We start from the raw sequence: 22,094 nt of genomic DNA, 5'->3' as shown, positions 1-22,094 counted from the left end.
TGTCAGGTACAGGTGGGTTACAACTCCCCTTGCAGCTGTGAGCAAAGGCACCATGAGTATCCATAAAGAAAGCACACTTTTTCAGTTCTTGCTCAACTCTACCAAAATGGTCAATAAACATTCTTATCACTTCTGCAAATGAGTCAGATTCTGCATTACACATGGTATGGCAGTGCTGTCAATGTCTGCTCCTCTCATGCTGCTGCACACAGAGCAGCACTCTGGCTATCTCGCATCAAAAAGGAGATATTTTGGTAGCAAAAATAAGACTTGGTGAGCAGCCCAGCAGCACTGCTATCACACACATTGGGCTGGACTGGGGGTAAGGAGAAAAGCAGACAGAGCGGAAGTATGGTATTGCACAGTATGAGTAGTACTCTGATATCTCATCTTCTATATATGTACAGTACAAATAACTTTTAAGTGCTGGTATTAGAGAAAAATATGCTTTTGTATATGCAGAAAGAATGAAAACCAACATATCACCATGTAGTACAAAGTAAATCACAATCAACACAGATTTTTTCAGAGGAAAGATTGGTTTTATGCCTACACTTTTGTTGGAAAGACTATGGAGGGACAGACTATTTAACTGTTCATCATGCTCACCTTAACCCTTCATTCCTTTTCTTTTAAATGCACATAGTTTTAAGCTGCTATATGTATTGCTTTATGTACTTTTCACTGGTCACGTTGGAAGGTAAACTTGCCCTAGAAGGATTGATTATCTCGCCTGTAAGTAGCACAAAGGCCAATACAAAGATTTTTGCTCTTCTTAGCTGTGATAGCCAATATGATGGCTTTCTAAATTGCTGTTTTAATGGTTTAGCTATTTCAAAATATGTTCAACTATTTTGCTATCTTGTTTTGAAGCTCGTTATTTCCCAGCTGGGAATACAGCAGACTGTGGGCTGAGGCAGCTGGCAGATGGACAGAGAGGAAGAACTGCCATCCCTCAACAGGCTACACCCACACTTGCTGGGGAATTGGTTTCCTCAAAGCACAGCCCCAATTTAGGTTAGCTGGCAGCAATCCAGTTTTGAAGAAGTCTTATGATACCCAGTCTTAAAAGAAGCGAAGTAAAGAGCTCTAAGATGTATTGCTACATCTCACCCACCTTTAGAGCGGCAAAACCACCCTACAATACATGCTAGATTAACAAATTATCCTATCACAAATGAAGACACTTTTTCCTCTTCATCTTCTTATGTTTTAAGCTATGCACATTCAGAACTAATGGAAAAACCCACACATCTAATTTTCATTTTGGCATGATAGCTGTATCAAATGCGTGATACTGTGGAAATACCAGTTATTCTAGTCAAGCTTTTTGAGAGGGGAGGAAAGAAGAAAGTCTCTTTTAGAAGTCTAAGAAAAGCAGTCAGAGTGGACTTTTGAATGATAAACATAGGGATTCCCAAGGGCTATTTTAATTGGTGCTGTCTACAACAGCAATAAATAGGGCTTATTCTGATCTTCCACTTCAAAAACTGTTTGACTCTGCAGCTGGGAAAGTGATATTCTTGTGCATATGTGGCTCTGTATCCCAAAACATGCAAGAAAGTGCTCACAGTGTATGTGGGACCTGACTGCATTTTTCACATAGTCAGGAAAACCAGGGAACAGAGTGGAGGACCACAAGGCTGGGCCATAAGCACTGCTGCTGCTGAGCAAGCGCTTTGGTTTCAGCTGCTGTGCGAAGCCCTGAAGGGTACCACAAGTGGCTCCCCTTGTCCCCTCCAAGAGAGCCCTCATTCAGCTGGTGTCAAGCTGTGGTGACAGTCCAGAGAATGGCAACTGCAAATTTTAAGAGACAAATAAAACATCAGATCGCACATGGCAAAGTTCCCCTGCCACTGACCTCTTCGCATAAAAGAACGCGGAGTGCTGTGCCTTCACCAACATTAGCCACTATGAATGAACAAAATTCATGACTTGTTAGACATTTATCCTGCAGTAAAGTTGGTGCTGCTGTGTTATAGTAGCTATTTACTAATGACAACTTTTACACTACTAAAGGACCTCTGTCTTTTCAGTCAGAGGGCAGAAACTACAGGCACTTTAGGAGAGTTGTTCATTTCTCTGTACTCTCAAGGCTGTTGCTGACTGTAAATAACCATTTCTAAATTAAGGGAAAGGCACAGTATACCCTGGAGACTTTCTGGGATTTACAGAGACTCATTGCAACCATATTCACTTGGCAATCACAGTGAGTTATTGGAGCTGCCATACACTGCCCTATGCTTCCTAAACTGAAAGCTGCCTTGACTTTACAAGAAAATAAAGCATATTAGCTAAATTTAAAAAAATGAGCACTGGGTCCTCCCAGCCAACTTTCATTTCTGCTCTAAGATGGCTGTAATCCTGTGACTGACTAGTCCCATGCAACTGACTATGTTGGCTTTGCATACAGATTAAGAAATGCACTTGTATACTGTAAATTATGAGACAAGAGCCTTAGACCTTAAATCCTTCAGGACAGGAGACCTCTTTTAGCAGGAGTTGTATACAATGCATAATAAAAGCCCTATGCATAGCATAATAATGGCCTACTACATCTACTCATTATTATTGATGATCATATTATAGTATTATTAACAATTTGCTTTATGCCAAAATTTCTCCAGAGAGCAGCTGAATTGTTGTAGGCACTAAAAAGTTTTCCTTTGCTACCCTAACCTGCAGCACAAATACAGAACACTAAAACCTGTAAAAAGAGCAAAACACAGGCATTCTTCCTCCTCTTATTAAAAGGCACTTTCTTAGGGGGAGGTTTATTATTTAACAAGCAATTTAATTCACCTGATAACCCACTTCACTTGGTCTTCTGCAGCTGGCTGCTATGCCTGCTGCCAAGGTGCCAGCTCCATGCAGCCTCAGTGTCCCCAGCTGCTAGAGCCTTGGCTGTCACCCACTCAGCCCCAGCCACCAGCCCTGCCACTGTCCTGCAAAGCTGCTCGTGGTCCCCAACAGGTCACTCACCTGCATCAGCCAGCACCCAACCAAAGAGCTCCCAGGCACTGGACGCGTGCAAGTAGGGGACTGCTCCCATCAACAGTGTAGATGCAGCCACGTGGTTTTGGGAAGTGGAAGGGAAGAACAGTATGCATGCACACTGTACTGTGTTAGTTAGGCTCAGATATCAGGTTTTGACCTTTTTTAGCAACTGCCACAGGTGTCGCTTGTGGGCCTCAGTGCACTGCAGCACTCCCTCACCTCTTCACATTCGAGTACACAACTACCCTGACTGGAGCCCTCACCTTCCCAGATCATGGAATGGTTCAAGTTGGAAGGGACCTTGAACTAACTCCCCTGCTACAGGCCAGGACACTTCCCACTAGACCAGGTTGCTCCAGCCTGGCCTTAAACACCTCCAGGGATGGGGCATCCGCAACTTCCTGGGCAACTTGTTCCAGTGCCTTCCCACCCTCAGTGAAAAATTTCTTCCTAATATCTAATCTAAATCTCCCTTCTTCCAGTGTGAAGCTATTCCCCCTCATCCTATCACCACAATCTCTGATAGAGAGAGAGTGTGTGTGTTTGTGTGTGTGTGTGTGTGTCCCGGTCTTTCCTGTAGGCCCCCTTCAGGTACAGAAAGACCACTATAAGGTCTCCCTGGAGCCTTCTCTTCTCCAGGCTGAACAATCCCAACTCTCTCAGCCTGTCCTCATAGGAGAGGGGCTCCACCCCTCTGATCATCTTCACGGCCCTCCTCTGGACCTGCTCCAACAGATCCATGTCCTTCTTGTGTTGGGAGGCCCTAGAGCTGGATGTAGTACTCCAGGTGGGGTCTCACAAGAGCACAGTAGAGTGGCAGAATCACCTCCCTTGACCTGCTGGCCACATTGCTTTTGATGCAGCCCAGGACACAGTTGGCTTTCTAAGAGTAACAGATGTAGGGACCCTCATAGGGCCAGCTTGGGATTGCATCTGTCATCATTTGAAAAAAAAAAAACAAACAACAACCCACAAACCAAAACACAAGCACCTCAAGAAAATATGTTTGCATGTAGCAGGAACCTACTTTCAGCAGATGCCTGAGCCTGGGCTGCCCTTGGAGCAATGCAGAGAGACCATATCATCAGGTGACAGTCAACAAAAAGTACAGATAAAGCAGGAGGGCAGTGATAGCCCCAAGCATGTTTCTGGAGCATGGACACTCTTCATGAAATTGTAGCTCTGCATCTCACCTGCTGACCTCTCTCCCATCTGATTCTTCCAGCACCTGCTCTGATTTTAAAATGATTAAAAAAAATTAATCAGCATTTTCTTTTACCTTCCCAGACTTCTTTCTTAAGTCTTCCTTGATCAGTCTGAGCAGATCCCTGTCTTGCTATTTTGCTGGGAAAGGACCATTTTTCTAAAATTTAGAGCAACTCGCTTTCCATGGAAGAGCACTGTTGGCTCTGTGAGCGCTGGTGTTCGTGTCCGATACAGAGTAAAAGGATGGATTATGCAAACAACTGCCTTTCAAAGAGAATCCTGTGGTTTGAAACAGATAAGTATTGAGACCCCCAGGAGCAATTAATACCCAAGCTGGACAAACACATTTTCTAATCCAATGCACTGTATTCTACTCCTAAACATATTGTAAAAGTTATGGAAAAGAAAAAATGCTTTAAACTGCCATTATAGACTGTTAAGCATACTTTAGCAAGACAGTATTATGCCTAAAAGACAACCAGAGTCCTATGAAAGAATCAAGGGAAAAATACAACAGCACCAGAAAGAGAACTCACTGCTGCAGAAATTGGTCATTAGCAATATGGCAGTACTGCCGCAGTTCAGCCAAACAGTCCAATTTGACTGTCAGCCTGCTGGCTGGGGCCATTTTCAGGATACAGCTGGTTGTCATAACTCACAATTTTTAATTTTTGTTTTTTTTTTGCTTACCACTGTAGGTTAAATCCTGATCACTCAATATCTGTTTCCAGTTAAGAAGTATCATACTTGAATAGTAAAAATGAACTGTTGCTCACAAGTTTTAAGATGGATCTATACATTATTTAGTTACATTTTCAATATTATCCTGAATTAAGGCTTATATGTTGTTTTCAACTAGAAGCATGTTAACTGTATATGATCAGAAGATTTGTTCAAGCTTAGTAAAAAACAAGTGGGCTTGATTAATAAGTACCTGCTGAAATACTCACTTTAATCAGAAACTTCACATCAATTGTTTTAATACATCAAAGATCAGGAGAAATGGAGATTAACTGATTACCTTATTAGCATCATTCAGACTTTGTCTGCTTCTGCACTACAAAGTCTGCTTTGGTACATTAAAGAATTTCTTGGCTCCAAATCTAGATGTTACTTTCTCAAGGAGCTTTCAGGAAAGGAGGGCTTGTAGCTAGTGGAAGGGTCTCATCTGTATTTCTAAATGGAACAAATATATTGTGTGACCTGGGGGAACTCACTATACTGTTGGTTGCTTCACTTTCCTCAAAGAAATGGAATATATCTTTTATTTACTGTGGGGATTATTTAATCGATACTTGTAAACAGAAGAAATCTTCAATGGAAGGTAAAACTGAAATAGTATTTTCTTTCCTGTTTAGAAAATTTTTGGAGCATAATGATATGAAGTTAAATTTAGAACAGACCAAGTTTTATAGTTTTGCTTCTGGATGAAGTATATTTTCCTGACTTGGCTCTGTTTGCTGATGTGAAGCCCAAGTGTCAGCCCCAAATTAAAGTAAACTCACTGTACCATTGACAATACGGCCATGTCTATTTTTAGGATGAGTGTGTGCACAGCCAGCATGCTAAGTTCGCCACACATAATGTAAACCTCCTTTCCAGCTGCTGAATTAATTAAAATTACATGGATAACATCCTAAGATGGAGTCCATCACTCTTCTAACAAAGGCCAAACCACTAGGGCTGTTGAGTGGCTGCCCATTTGATGCAATGTGGCCATCTATAGCACATTACATGTGAGGCTACACCTCTGTGTTAGTCTCAGCTTGTGCCATAATCAAGCAAAGGTTTTTTAATGCTCCAAGGACTGTTTTTCAGACACTCTTCTCTCTACAACTAATGTGCTCAGACAGCTCCATCTGTAATGAGCATATTCTCGTTAGAGTATTGTCTCAAGGTAGCACTCTGCAAATTTACTTTCCTGATGCAGTCAGAAATCTGAAGTGAAATCAAAGCGTGAAATACCACAGTAGTGTTTAATACATTTCTAGTCTTGACATCAGAGAGCCCTGTGGCAGTAACAGGCAGAATCACAGAAGGGCTGAGGTTGGAAGGGATCTCTGGACAAAATCTGGTCCAACTCCCCAGTCAAGACAGGGTCCTCTAGAGCAGGTTGCCCAGGACCACGTCCAGATAGCTTTTGCATATCTCCAGGAACTCCACCACCTCTCTGGGCAACCTGTGCCAGCACTCAGTCACCCTCACAGGAAAAAAAAAAGTTTCCTGATGTTCAGGTAGAGCCTCCTGTGTTTCGGTTTGGGCCCATTACCTCTGATCCTGTCACTGAGCACCACTGAAAAGAGCCTGGCTTCATCTTCTGAACACCTTCCCTTCAGATTTTACATACACATATTGATAAAATCACCCCTGAGCCCTCTCCTCTCTAGGCTGAAGAGTCCCAGCTCACTCAGCCTTTCCTCTTTTGGAAGAGATACTCCAGTCCCTTCATCATTTTTGTAACCCTTTGCTGGCCTCTCTCCAGTATGCTTATGTCTCCCTTGTACCAAGAAGCCCAGAACTGGACACAGTGTACCAGGTGTGAAATCACCAGTGCTGAGGAGAGAGGAAGGATCACCTCCCTTGACCTGTTGGCAATGCTTGCTTAATGCAGCCCAGGATACCACTTGCCTTGGCAAGGTTCCTCTGGATGGTAGCATGACCCTCTGGTGTATCAGCACTCCTCCCAGTTTGAGCTCATCTGCACTCTGTCCCATCACCCATATCACTTATGATTATGAACAGGATTGGGCCTAGCATTGACCCCAGGTGTACACCACTAGTTACTGGCTTCCAACTAGACTTTGTGCTGCTGCTCACCGCTCCCTAGGCCCAGCCATTCAGCCGGTTTTTTCAATCCACCTCACCATCTGCTCATCCAGACCATAGTTCATCAGCTTCTCCAGGACAACCTTTCAGCAGACAGCACTGAAAGCCTTACTGAAGCGTAGGCAGGCAACATCCACTGCTCTGCTCTCATCTGCCAGGCCAGTCCTTTCATCCTAGAAATTTGTCAAGTTGGTCCCATGGTTATAGAACCTAAAACACTGTTGCCAACACAGCAAGTTATTGACCTGTACTATCAGTACCTTCCTCCTCCTCATGCCCTCTCCCCTCACCAGAAGTATTAAACATCACCTGGGCACCCACACCTTTGACTACTGCCCCTAGAGCTCTGTAGTCACTTTTGATACCGTGCAGGTTTCCCTGGCAGTGTCATTTGTGCCCATACAAAATAACAGCAGGGGATAGTAGTCAAAGGGTTGGATGAGCTTCAGCATTCCCTCCACAGCATCCCCAGTCCTGGCCCCCAGCAGGCAGCAAACCTTTCTAGATGATAAGTCAGGGCAACCAATAGGTACCACTGTCTCCTGCAGCAGGGAGTTACCTGTTTACATGGACTCACTGTTTCTTCCAGGTGGTCTTGCATGGCTTAGGGTCAGGTGGACCAGATCCTTTGCTTGAAGGCAGATCTAGGTCCAATTCAACTTTGAGGATTGTGAACATAATTTGCAGTTGTAAGCCCTTAGGTGGGGCAGGAGCCTTTCTCTTGGCAAAAGAAGTTGCCAGCTTCCATCTTTCCCATTCTCAAGAAATTGCACTTACCTTAATATGATACTGAGTGGATACTGCCTGTTTCTCTGCTGCAGTTGAGATCTGGGGTTCTTCAAGCTGTTGTGTCTCAGAGAAGACCCCATCTATCTCCCCTTTCATCCTCTCTGATGCCGCATTGCCTGCTCACTTCCTCCTCCACGTGGCAGCACAGTTTCTCCAAGACAGCACACATCCTGCAGGACAGCAGGCCATCTCTCCGGGCATCAGGAAGAAGCCTCAGGTACTCCCTACAGCCCAGGACTTAGAGGGGTACATCTGCTATCCAGAGCTCAGTCTGCATCAAAGCCTCTGCCCTCGCAGGGACAGCTGCTCCAACACCTGCTGGGCAGAGTTCCCCCATGGCATATCACCACCATAGCTGAGACAGTCACAACACTGTAAATTCAAGGAAGGTACCTCCCCTTCCTTACACTCTACTGCACAAACCACAGCCTCTAGAATCTGTGTTCTGGACCACAGCTCTTATATAGTCCTCTCCTGAGCCCTGGCTAAAGGATGCTTCACCCTACCTAATTGGGGGCAGCTGTGACAAAGGCTTTAGGCACCCTGGGTCAAGGGCAGCTCATTATGCTCATTAGCAGCTGCTAGAGCTTGCTCAGGCCCACAGCCTGCTGGCTCCCTTTCCCTCCTCTTTCTCTGGCACTAGCAGGCACCCTCAGGTGTCTCAGAGGGTTCCCAGGTGTACCCAATGAGCCTGGACTTCGTCCCGCAGAGGTTCAGAAACTCCCAAAGCAGAACACACAGTCTGCTGCCCAAACAGCTGCACCCAAGAATATCTTACTAAAATCTCCAGACACTTGTTGCTAGAGACTGTTGTGTGCTCTGTGTCTCTTAACTCAAGTATGTATTTAATCTGTGTGAATAACTTTCAAATGTAGTATGTATATATATGTAAATGTATTTTTTATATATGCATGTAAGTCATATATATATCTATAAATTTCAGGCCCCCTTTGTATTTGAGTTGTAGGCAGCCTAAATTACTGATTGGTCTTCCCGATATGTTCGACTGCCCATCATCAGAGCTGTTCATCAACATTTCCAGAGAGTGTGCTTGAACTCACTATGTTTGGGACCCAAAAGGCTGCTGGGGATGCAAAAGGTGAGACTCTCGAGAGTCTAAACATAGTGGCATGAGAGTACCGTCACTGCATCAGACCAATCGTCCATCTGAAAGTGTCCTATACCTATGGCTATAGGGGAGCATAGGGGCAGGGCAAGCAGGTGTAGGTCTTCCCCCAGCCTCCAGAGGTCTGTGCAGCAGAGAGAGTCTTCTTAATTCACTTTATAACCCCTCTGCCCAACCACAGATTCGGGCTGGGATGAGTTAGGATTTATTGCCAAATTCGGTGTCTTTGACCACGTGAATCATTCAGGGTTTACTGATAGCCATTAAAACCAAGCAAGCTAAATGCTTTCTCTTTTAGAGCTATCCTTAAGGCATTTAATTAAAAATAGGCTCCTGACCAGAAGAATTTCATCAGATTATCTTTCATGAAAGCATTGCTGTGAAAGAACATAATTGCTTGGGAAAGACTTATCCCATAACATGTTCTTCTATTATAAAAGTCATTTCCCTTCACATTCCAGGTATTCTGCCAAGAAACAAAGGACCATAGCTGTGTACATGGCTTTCTTCCTCTGTATGGTGTTTAAAGATGATTTGACAAACAAACATATTTTTTTTGCTTCTTCATTAAAGCAGAAATTAAGCTCTTGTCTCTCATGGAAGGCTGTGGTGACCACGTTAATACTGAATCGTCAGTCAGTTTCTTGGAAACAGAGTTAAAAAAAAGACTCAAACTGCTTATACATATGACAGTTTGCTTGATTTTTATTATGCTCACTTAAATTAACCATGTAAGGAACACCATGGAGAAATGCTGTTGTCGTTAGGTTCCAATTAAAAAAAAAAAGTGTCAGTAGAAACAGTGTTAGTGGTGTTCCACTTGTCTTGCAATTCAGTCATTTGTCCATGATGCTTCAGCGCATCACATTCATTATCACATTCCTCCTTTAACAGACCTGTGCGTTGTTGTTAGTCACACAGCATGGTTATAGCCAGAGAAATGAGGCCTAGAAAGAGCAAGTGACCCATCTATAGCAACACAGAAATTCTGCACAGCATGAGCCTTGATTGTCGTCTCAAGGTAACGTGTTAACTAACCGCTGGGACATCCCGACTCACCACCCATCAACCCTGAAAACGTCCTCTTACAACTGAAAGCCCAAGCTACAGTCTTCACGGACTGCAACGCCCGGTTACTGAGATGTTCGACAAATAGAATTTCTGTTCTGCAACAGAATTCTGGCATTTTCAACTTTGAATTTTCATATTACAATTTAATACATAATAAATTAATGAAAACCAACATATTCTGATATTTTAACACCACATACGGTTCAAAATGGAATAAATTATGATGGTAAAGTCAGAGAAAAATGTATCTTGTTTTGCTTCTAATGGTTTTTGAACATTATTGAAATATTTTGGTGAGAGAGTGAAAGCCATTGTATAGATTTGCTCCCATCTAACATGCTGTTAAACATGCTGCACTACCACAGTGCATCTAAAAAATCTGCATTTTTTCATGGGAAACAGCTCTTCCAAAAAACTTTGTCCAGTGCAAATCAATAAATAAGGTCTTGTACGCCACATGCTTACTTGTCCAATCTCATTGTTTGTGAGGATGTGTTTACAGCATAATCTTTATCAAACACAGCTCACGAATGGACAGAAAGCAACAGCCACAGTTAAAAATTATCATTCCACTAAATCTCAAAAGACTGGGTTTGAGAGACTTACTGGAAACCTGGTGTTCCCCAAAGTTGTTCAGCTGTGATGCTGTCTCATCAGGAGGAGGCGCAAGTGACAGAGCATTGGTGGTGTCTCTGTTTCTCTGCTTGTACAGCATTGGCATTTTGTCACACAGTGGCAGTGGGGCGCTGCCCCATTCGGGAGGGAGCAGCATTTTCCTCGCTGTGATTTGAAGACTTATTTGCAGTTGGTTACTAGTGGCATCGTTGGTATGTAGCAGGACAGCCAGGAGAAACCTTGAGGACCATCCATAGACATAACAGTTACCTTTCCCAGGTGTAATGTGTAGGGTGGATGGCAAATTGCAACTGAGAAAATCACATTCTTGGGCCAATCAGTTTGCAACACAGTTCAGATAGTGTTTCTGCCTGTTTCCTTATGTACAGTGTAATGGTAGCAATTCTCCATCCACTTAAGATAGGTTTTTGCAAGGCTAACTTTACTGCATGAGTAAATCTCAGTGACAGTGACATCCACTTGATGAATTTGGGCTGCCATCAACTGCAACATGGGAATAAACTCCGCTCACCACCACCGCCAGCTCTCTATGTCATCGCAGCAATTCGGTGTCTATGTGGAAGGCTCTTCTGCCTCAGGCTGCTTCCAGAAGATGTTATGCCTCTTGGCACGGAAATCTACATCACCTCTGGTTGGAATTCAGAAATTTTGGGAACTGGTAGAAATTGTCAAGTCTCTTGAGCAGATTGTGTGAATCTCCTCCCGTTGGAAGGCCTTTGCTTATCCAGCCATAGTTCAGTGCTGGCAGAGACTTGGCTGCTGTTGGTGCAACTTTTTTGCTTGCAGGTGTGGGTTCCATCCTGGTTGCTTGAGGGGATATGAGTAATTTGGAAGGGTAATGGATTACTGCTCATCTGAGGTCTTCTGCAAATTCCCTGATCTCAGACCAGTACCATCCCCAGCCTCTCCTCAGAAGAGGCTCTCTAGCTGAGATAGAGGAGATCCTGAGAGGGCATAAAGGGCATGAGTACACTGAGGCTGAGGTCCTCCTCCACTGCTCGAGGTGAGATGCTCATTCTGTAGCAAAGAATCCCAAATGCCAAAGGATTCGGGGAAAGAAGGGGTGAGTGGCGCCACGAGTCACTCATTTAATCTCTTTTTGGCTGGAACAATTTCTTTCCATCTGTACATACCTAGACTACCATTAATTAATGCTCCCAAAGCATGTTTGAACTGTGTGTGCTCTAGAATTGATTAGGGTTTTTTACCTAGTTTGGGGGGAAGGACCACATTACACCAGCAGTCTAAAGACTGCATTACTTTTATTTGCAGCACAATTCAAGGTAAATTGTCCTCTGTTCCTCCCAAGTGCTATACGCCAGGCTTCGTCTCCTTACTCCATAGGTTCTGCCATGACAGACGAGCAGTTCAAGCGAGGGGATGACTTGTCTTTTCCCCAAACTACTTCAACTGCAGTAGAGTTGTTCAACAGTGAAATGAAAAAGAAAATTGGGCAGCTAGATTTAGACAAGAAGGGAAGAGCATTTTAAAGGAGGAGCAATGAGCGCTGTACTTACCTCTCCACCGGCCCAACCTGTTTTCACCAACATCTAAATGCAAACTGGATCCCTTTCTTTGCATTGGTGTCAGGCTGATAAAATTCGTGTTTTGCTTGCTTGTTTTTTGTTACGTTTCTTTTATATCAAATAAAAAAAAGAAAACCCTGTTGCTTATTTGCCAAAAAATGTCACGGTCCCTGACTAATGAGCTGTTCCATCACTTCTTTTACTGCCTTATTCTCCAACTAAAACTGATGCAATTTTTCTTAATGGTAAGGGAATCAGTAACCCAATTAAATAGGGGAGCATTTTAACCTCCTGGGGAACATGCCATTCAGAGACAATATTTTTGCCCGTGAAATAATTAACCTCTATGGAGCACAGAAAGCACAGATCCTATGTGCTGAAGCCTTTCTCAGATGTCAGATACTTAGTTTTCACATCCCTTGGCCCTTGGTGCACTTTATTATGTCGAGCCCTCTAATGACGCTATTCTGAGACCGATGGGATATAAGAACTAACACAGCCTTGCCCTAACACAGCCTGCGCAGCGAAGAAACAAGACATCAAGACCTTAGAAGCACAATGTGCCAACAGACACCACACATTGAGTAACGGCATACCCCCCCCATTTAGGCAGAGACTGACCTTTTCAGAAGAAAGAGGGAAATGTGTATTCATTGGGAGAAAAAGAATTAAGGTGGGATATTTAAAAGCACAGCACTGGCCTGAAACGCTGCTCACATTGGGAGTGGTGGCTGAACTGCCCTACTGGTGGGAGGTCAGGTATCCCGGCTGCAGGTTCACAACACGCTTGAAGTGGTCTACGCCCCCAAGCCCTGACACAAGTCTGATTCATAAGCGAGTTTGATGTTTTGTTAAAACCTCATTGACTCTGTGGGAGCACTTTTTACTCTATTCCAATCCCAAAAGCACTGAATACTGACACCAAAAGCACTCTTTCTGCCTGGATGCTGTGATAAAGGCGTACAGCAGTTACAGTAAGCACACTCCTCTTGTTCTCCGGAGTGCAGTGTGGCGGCGAGCGGCGTTACCAGACGTCCCTCCTGTATACACCCATAGCTGTAGGTTCAGCTAGGTCACATTAACCTTGGCTTAATCCATCACCATCACTTGAGTCACAGAACAGTTACTATCAAATACTCGGTGCAGTCCTCTGTCTCCTGGAAAGAGATTTTTTCTTTCTTAGCTGGCCCCTTGGCTGATATAATTCTGTAAGAGCTTGGAATAATACGTTCTTCACTAAATTCGCCATGTAATAACCTCGACAACATTGCACCAGATCAATGTCCAGTTTCCCTCATTTATCCCTCTAAAACGGTGCCTTTGGGTAAACTGTGTCTTTCATCAATTCAGCATTTGAAAACAGTAACTTTATTCACCACGTTGAGAAGGAAACATTTTGTTTACTCCACATATAACAAATATCCCAGAGAATTATTCCTAGATTAAGCATTAGGAAAGATGGTAATGAAAGATCTTGTTTCACTGGACAACTAATTACACTTGCTGGGGATGGCAGCTTAAAGAGCAATGTAAACAAACACAGCGATGCAGTAATTCCCCTCAGGACATGCCATGTGCAATTCTGTACTGAACAAAGTCAGCTGAGACCCTCTTGGCCAAAATGTCATTAGTGACATTAAGAAAATGCCAGTGCTTGCTAATTTATGCAAAGTCCAGGGACTCATCAGAACTAGAGAAAATGTTGCCTGTAAATTTTAAGTCCACGAAAAATGCAGTTTCATATAGTTATTGCAAGTATTTTTGTCATTCCCACACTTTATGCTGAAACAAACCAAAAAAATTTCATGATTTCTTACTTATTTCAGCTACTGAACTAAGAATACAATTATTTACACTGGAACAACAGACTTCACACTACAAGGTTGCTAGAAGATGAAAAAAAAACTGACCTTTTCAAAAAATTTAAATTCCATGGGCATCTACAGGGAATATCTAGCTACACCAGTCTTTCTCCTTCACTCACAGTTCGCATGCATACTCTTTGGCACCTTTTCTCCCTGCCCTTAGATGAATCCTGAATAGTTCAGGCCAACGGCAGTCTCCAAATAATTTGTATAAGAAATATGTAATTATCCTTCTTTTGCGCCATTGAGGTCTGCAGCACCGGCAGAGCTGCAATACACAGGCTAACTGCTAAAAAGCTAAGCAGGATTTTTATTTCTTAATTTTGGGTGGCCACGGTGCAGTACCTATATGTGGGCCAGGTGTAGGATCCACCTAAAGCTGTCGGTGGAGAGCAGAGTCACACCTGACTGTCCTTGCAAGACTCTGCTGACTGTAGCTGGAGCCCACGCAACTATCTCAGATGTAGATGGAGGTACCTCATGCCCTCATGGACACAGCAGAGCATCCCACCTCCCCCACAGTGGCTGCCCCAGAAGGGTACAGGTATGCTGTGGGCCCTGTGTTCTGTCTGACTACGTGTCATCTCATGTAAGAATCCCACGCTTCATGCAACGTGGGTGTAGGGAGCTCACCGCCATTTAGGTCGCCGACCTGCTCTTGTCACAGTGTAAAATCTTTTAATGTAGACACAGCCTATGCTTTGTGCTTCCCCAAAGCTAAATAAGAATTGTTGATCTTATCAATCATATATAGCCACAAAGCAGTCTAGAAAGATTTTTCATGCCTGTTGTTGGAGCTGATTTGTGTGTGCTGTACACAGGTGCCCTACCCGCACTAAAACATGCGTATTTGCAACCAGATAAAATTGACCCTCAATGCAGATTCCAGAGTCTTAAAATTCCTGCTGTAGCCCTGGCTCCCAGTCCCATTTTAGCAGGCTTAACTAGCTCGGGCGCAGCACCATGCTGCTTCAGAGCTGGAGTAGTTCAGCTCTGCACCTCCCCGTTCTGCGTGGCCAAGGTGCGGGCAAGCCACAGGACAAGCGAGGCTGCAGGCTCCTACGTTTGCAAGGCTTTGCCACAAGACAGGTAGCAACTCTTTTAGGGTGCCAAACTGGTCAAAGCTTTCTGTCTTTTTTTGAAATACCTGTGCCTCCTGATCCAATACTTTTTTTTTTTTACTCAACACTCGTTGTGTTTCTTTGTGACTTCATGTCATGGCTTACTCCTTTCTGCTCTACATCCAGATGATTGGGATCTTCCCAGATTTCTTTATTTGCCTCTAAATTGACCACTGGATGTCTGACCATACTGCTCCCACAGTTAACCACACCAGGGACTTGGAACATCTCTAAACCCCCATCCCACCTTTGCATCCATTTCCTTTTTAAAAAGAAAAAAACCCCAACCAACAGCATAGGGGGAAAAAATGGTGCATGGCTTAGCGCCATACTGGAACAGGCAGGTCATGCACCCAACCCCAAAACCTCAAAACACTTCAATGAACTGAAACTCGCTGCTCCAGTTCTTGGAAGGTTTCCCGCCATCGGGCCCTTGAGCTGCCTCCTCTTCTGACATGGGCATCCGCTTATCACACCGATACCGGAACATCGTCTTTTAAGTGGAGAAAAGAGAACGGTTCCCTGCTTGGATACACTCCAAAGCTAAATTGTTTTATTCTCACCTATAAACCAGACCTGAAATGAGGACGGTCGAAATGATTTAAGGGCAATCCCTTCTTCTAGGAATCTCAGGCCACACTAAGGTCCGGTGCATCAAGAACTGGGTACAACAGAGTAGCAACAGAGTAAGCAAAGTCCATTTACAGCAGCCCTTTCCGAGGAGCACAGTTTCTCCAAACAACTTTACAGCATCTAAATATTAACGAGGCACACAACATAGCAACTCATACACAAATTCACATCATTTGGAAGACCAGCACTGCCAGCCCATACTTGTCTCAACAGTGTTGGCTTCATCTTGTCTGTTCCTGAATCATTTTTCTTTACATCACAAAATCTGGAATGACTGAACATCCTTGCAAAATCTGTGACTATTTCACTAGTTGCTGCAGCTTTTCCTTATTTTCAAAAAAATTCCCTTTTTTATTCAGCTTCTACAACTTTAAGCAGAGGAACTGCTCTTCTTTTCTTTTTCAGTTTTCTTTGAATGTCATTTACCCACAATTCTGTTAGGAATAAAGCATAGTTAAATGAATTTCTTTTGTCTGTGGTTAATATAAGCAGAATTAATATAATTGAGATGAGAGTTCCAAATCCACCCCACCTTTCAATTTCTTTCAATTATGTTTCATTAAAATTACCCTATGTCATTGGTAACAGTTATGTCAGGTTTATGTGCCAAGGAGAGAAGTCAGCTTCAAATGACACTTTTCTGCCATTCTAAAAACATAACATTTCTGTAACTACATTACTGAGCATCTATATTATTATTCATCAGGTGCAAATTTATAGATGTCATTCCTGAGTGAATAAATGCATTATTCCCTAACAGAACTCTTGGATGCACCTCTTAGTTTGTGCACAATTTGCTTACATTGTTTTAACGTATAATCAATAGCTCTCTACATCTTCACATTCAAATGAGAGACTACTTTTGGGACACAAGACAGGAATTGCACATCACTTAATTTTGCTCTAATAATATTTGAATCAGTTAGGGGAGTAGTCATCTTGACAAAAACTGTGCAAATCCGATCCAGTCGTGGTGTGGGGAATTCCTTTCCAGAGATGTCAAAGTCATCAGAAGCTGTGTAATTAGCAGCACTGGTAATTTTTGGTTTTCATGTTGCTTACACTTTTGGAAAAATGTTTGTAATTCCTCTCCTTAACCTGCTAACAAAAGTTACAGACAATAAGATTGTGTGCATGCAAAATGCATGTTCATTCTATTGTTTTCTCTGGTTTTATCACCTGAATCTTATCTCCTCTGAATCTTGTGATTTTCAAATTTTTTGTACTGCTGTCGTAAATTTTCTCTTTTAATTCTTTCTGTCTGCATGGCACAAAAATGTCGCCGAAAAGCTCAATACAGAGAAGCTTTGCAAGCTGTTCTAAGGAAAAAAAAACAACAAACCAAAGATGATCCAAAATCCAGTGAAGTCTGTGAAAAACCTCCCTCCCTGTGTCCTGTGGAATGGGTCCCACGTGGGGTGCTGCACTTTTGTGCCAGTCTTCCCCCCGCAAAGGAAAGCCGACAGTGCCCTGGCTCCAGCTTTTGGTCCATGCACGAAGCACTGGAGAAGAGGTGGTAACACCTCAGCTGCTCACTCAAGCAGTTCAAACGATGAGCCCAACGCACTCGTAGAGGAACGTACGTGAGCACTTATATGCCAGCCCTTTTCTTAGAGACTCTCACTGTCGGAAAATGAGAAAATAAACTACTTAACTGTGCAAGTAATTTCAGCTGGAGCCGATTATCCATCTGCTAATACAGTGCAGCCTGGAAGCTTTGCCAATGACAGATTAAGGTCAAACAAGTGATCTTCCCTACAAGATACACTCCTCTTCCTAAACGTATTTTTCTTTCAATATGTTGTGAAATGCTGATCAAAGAGCTTATAATGATATTACATTAGCATAAATTTCTTGTAGTGAAGATACAGCAAGTTCCTGGAATAACACTGGGGTCTAGACAAGCCAGACAGTATGTTGAAGACAAGAGACTCTGGTCTTGCAGAGCTTACAGGTGAAAAAGGCAAAACACATGAAAAACTGCAGAAAGAAAGTGGTATTATTTCATTTCACAGGGGCAGAACTAAAGCAGAGGGCTTGTGCGAATGGGGCATATGAGGTGTGCAGACACTGAAATAACACTGGCAACTTTAAAGCCTGCGCCCAGCGACAGGGTCAGGCTGAAACTCCCCCACAATATGCCTAAGAATATTTTCCCCCAACTTCATTTTGTCCTGACTTGTTTTTGCAGAAGCACTTTCTCCAAAAGGTTTTTTTAACATCAGCTTGAGACAGCTTTGAAAATCCCAACCTGCACAGTTATGCACACCCGCACAAGCTACATGCAACTAAAGACAAGGTCTTCATATGAAAAGTGTTAAGCAAAGCAAGTTATAGGGACTGCTACTTCTGCAGCCCAAAATATAAGATGCCAGAGACAGACAGGTAATTAGTAGTATTTCATTCTATGACTAAAAGGTTACACAAAGGTAATTCAGGCATGTTTCATATTCAGACACAGGTCTTAAGTCCTAAATAGGTAAGACTCATTCACTCAGGCACATTGCTCAAGTGTTTTAAATCTTTGCACAAGCGGTCTTGTCTTTTACCACTGCTCTGACCACGAGAAAATGCTCTTTCCCCAAAGCCCAACACAGAATATGTAAATTGAGGATGATAACACCGCCCTCTTTTTTTTTTTTTTTTTTTTTTTTTTGTGCAGAGCACTTTAATATCTATGGATAAGAAGTGCTGCCTGGAAACTGGGTACCATTACGTAAACCGAGCATCCTCTCGCCAGTAATCCACAGATGTCTCACAAATTCTTGTGTAACAGACTGGCAGGGCACGGTGCATACGTTGCCTCCTCTCAAAGAAGCTGCTTTGCGTGGAGGATAAGAGCCTACTTAGCCTGTCCCACAGTAGCTGAGCTCCCACAGTGCCCCATCTGCGTCGCTCATGGCACAGGTGGGAAAAACAATAGCGTGTCACTGCCTAATTAGGGACTGCAGCGCAACCGCCAGGCACGTGAGGAATCACAATTAAAAATATTTTAAGCTGCACTTTTGAAGTGGGGGCTGGTAAAAACAGGAGTTTGCTGAAAGTGATAGCAGTCTGGCAGAAATTAAGATTTTTTTTAAGGTAGTTCAGAAACTATTTTAGTCCCTATCTCTCCTTAACTTTTATATTTCCTGGTAATAAAAACGAAGAAAAAAGGAATAACATGAGAAGTGAAGTAAAGCCTGACTTTTTGAAGAGGGTGGTTCACTGTGAAACAAATTTTGTCACACACTAAGAAAAGCTTTTTCAAAGGAGATGAATGAAGCAAAAAGAGACTGGGGTCCTACGTGCCCACTAATTTAGAGTAGACTGTTGGAGGTGCTTAGGACCTGGATTTTGTCAGTGCATATAAGGCAAACAATTTAAATGTATTTAGATACTTAACACACGTGCCTAATTACCTTCATCTTTCCCTTAAGATTTTCACAGGATGCTCATGGGTATGTTTCAGCTGCAGCAATGAATTCTCAGTCTTTTTGAAAAAATGGATTAAGAACTTTGAAAAGAAAGAATCAAGACCCTCTGAAATCCAGGAACACACAGCTGGTGATCGCTACTCGGCTTGGTTCAAAGGGCTGAGACACAGCACTGCTGGGAAAAAGAAGTCATCAACGAATTTATGGAAAGTTAACTTTCAAAGAGGACACCAGAGCTTTTTTAACATGCCAGAACAGCACACTTGTCCTTTCTTTTTTTCCCCTTCTTGAAAGCAGCAAACTAAATTAGGGTAAAAAAAACCCAACCCAAAGTCATAAAAGCAACCTTCCTAAAACCTAAGGAATTTTGCTTGAGCATTTAAAACTCGATGAATTTTTAAGTTACAGAACAGAGTTCCTTACAACAGCAAAGTGTTAAGCTGCCTTGATTACATGAGGACCCAAGAGGCTGAATCTCTGTTATGGAAGGCTTGATATTGATCATGAACTGCAGAAACTTCTCTCTGAAAGTCCAGCACGGATCTATAGCTAATGAAACCTGCTAATGAAAGGCTGGTCATGAGAAAAAACTTTATTATGTCCTTGGGCCACACATGAAAAGCTTGCAATACAGGAACTGAAATTAAAGGTAGATGCAGAAAAGTAGATAAGAACTCATTGGGTTATAGATGCTGCCCTGTCTACTATTACTGAAAGATTATTTTGCCTGTATAGCAGAATAATGGGGCAGTACAGTGTGGGAGTGCCCACTGTACTACTAACCCATAAATACATGTTTCTCACCAGAACTGTCAGCCAGGTGTAATTCCGAACCACTGTTTCCTAACTGCTATATTTCAAATTATTCAGAGTTTTTACTGATTAATAACTAACTTGAAAAGTCATTGAGATACTATCGCACTGTAACCATCAGCAAGCATTGGGAAAGTGGGATCTGTATCGCAGATTGCAGCAGAATTAGCTCAGACAGGCTACAAATTTGGGGACTACTCCCAATTTGTGCATCATTTTGTAGGAAATGTATCACAGTGAATTCACAGATTTCAAGGACCACCACACTCAAGCTTTCAAAGATCCTGTACTCAGCAACATAAATCACCAGATTATCTTAAAAATCATCAGATATTTAAAATAGCAGACGGCTTATTCCTTTTACTCACCTTTTTAGTTTAGAAATGTAATTTCCAGATAAGCAGGTGATTTCAGGAGCTCTGACTTTCAGCAAAAAATGGGAGCATCGTCAGACTCTGTTGGAAGCAAAGACGGTTACAGAGGACCATCACCTATTCCTATTCTTGTTCTCAAAAGTTACACCCAGTGGATCTGAAAGCTTTTCAAAGCCCAGTAACATGTCTTTCAGGATCAGCCTTTGCTAAAACCTCCACCGTAACCCTCCAGTTGTGTCAGCAGCCTCCCTGGCCACATGGACCTGGCAGGCAATCCCTATTTCAGAGCCTCCAGCCTGGGCACATTATTGGTATGGACACGCAGAAGGCAGTCTACCTTGTGCTCCCCAGAGGAATGAGGAACCTTTGTTTCACTTCCCAACCAGACCAGAGGAGCACCACCAGAGAAACGTGCCCCACTCCACATTTCTAATTAGCTTAAATGCTGCAATTTAGAAAGGCGGTTATGGATGGCCTTAAAGAAGGGTTAAAATTCATTTTCTCTCCAATGCCTGCTGACAGGCCAGGTGTACCCTGCTGAGTAGCCCCTGCCTGGTGTGGTTTTGAGCTGTGGTGCTGGGCTGGGGAGATGTCTTGACTCAGCCCATCCCACTCGCTCTTCCTCCACCCCTGGAGGAAGCAAACCCACCCTCTGCACCAAGCCGGGTGTTTCAGTGACGGGGCTTTGCACCATCTGTGCTGAGCCGACACACCGCCACACAGACAGAGAAACACTACCTCTTGCAGCACTGGTGTTGGCACAGCCCAAAATGACTCACTCCAAAACATTTAAATGGGGAAATTATGCGTGAATTGAACTTGGCGCTGGCAGCACTCAGCTCCGCATCTCTCGCAATTCTGACGTGTTTTGCACTGTTATTAATGCATTTGTCTTACCTGCTAAGGGACTTACCAGGTGGAGGCAAACACACTGGGGTGAAGAGCATGGCGGATGCCACTAGAAGGAACCCTGAATCCCAGTAAACACCTACTGCTGTCACTCCGGCAGAGAAGGAGGGTGTATCCTGCTCACAGGCCATTGAGGTGACATGGCTCTCCCCGCCGTGTTTGTCTCCTCTCAGTCCCCCTCACGCAGGCGAACCCCCAGCCCTCCTCCCCATCCCCAGAGGGACTGTGCTGGCCTCGCTCCCCGCTCTCCTGGCTGGGAAATCACCTGGAAACCTCACTCACGCTGCTCTTTTTGTGAGCGTCAGGAGCCCTCTGACTGCGCTGTTCAACTATTTAGAAATGCCTTGTGTGGTATGAAACTAGTAACACCTGCTGAAAACATGCATATGATCCAAGATATACCCGTGATCCAGGACTCTGCCTACCTTACACCATTGCATCTTGCTGCAGAAGTTGTCCCAAAGGCATCAGCAAAGGATTGTCTCTGCAGAAAGATAGTGGTGCTTCACACACATAAAAACAATTGAATCTCACCACGACTGCTGTAGCAAGTGCTCATTTCAATGACAACATTTCTTAAAGGGCATTTCATTATCTTTCCCAACTACCATTCAAAAAACCTTTTTTTTTTTTTACAGAAGCGCAGGGCATGCTTTCGGTTCTAACAGGAGGAAAGGTTTATAGGTAGCACAGTTCCAGAGTTAGGTTTACTATGGGTAAGCAAAAGGCAAATTTGTAAAACTAAATGTTAGATCTCTATTTGTTGTCAGCATTGTAAAAGTTATT

General features: G+C 43.3%; 1 protein-coding gene across 1 annotated transcript in view; it reads right to left on the bottom strand.

The window, feature by feature from the left end:
• SNRNP48 (small nuclear ribonucleoprotein 48kDa (U11/U12)) overlaps positions 1-10,736 on the bottom strand; it is a 33,030-nt gene extending 22,294 nt beyond the window's left edge. Inside the window, exon 1 of the mRNA XM_009883796.1 lies at positions 10,622-10,736. Coding sequence (XP_009882098.1) covers positions 10,622-10,736 — 115 coding nt within the window. The remainder of the gene's footprint in view (positions 1-10,621) is intronic.
• Positions 10,737-22,094: the final 11,358 nt, after the last annotated feature.

Source organism: Charadrius vociferus, unplaced genomic scaffold (assembly GCF_000708025.1).
Source record: "Charadrius vociferus isolate BGI_N301 unplaced genomic scaffold, ASM70802v2 scaffold103, whole genome shotgun sequence".
In the NCBI taxonomy this organism is placed as follows: domain Eukaryota; kingdom Metazoa; phylum Chordata; class Aves; order Charadriiformes; family Charadriidae; genus Charadrius; species Charadrius vociferus.
This window is presented reverse-complemented; position numbering and strand designations above follow the sequence as displayed.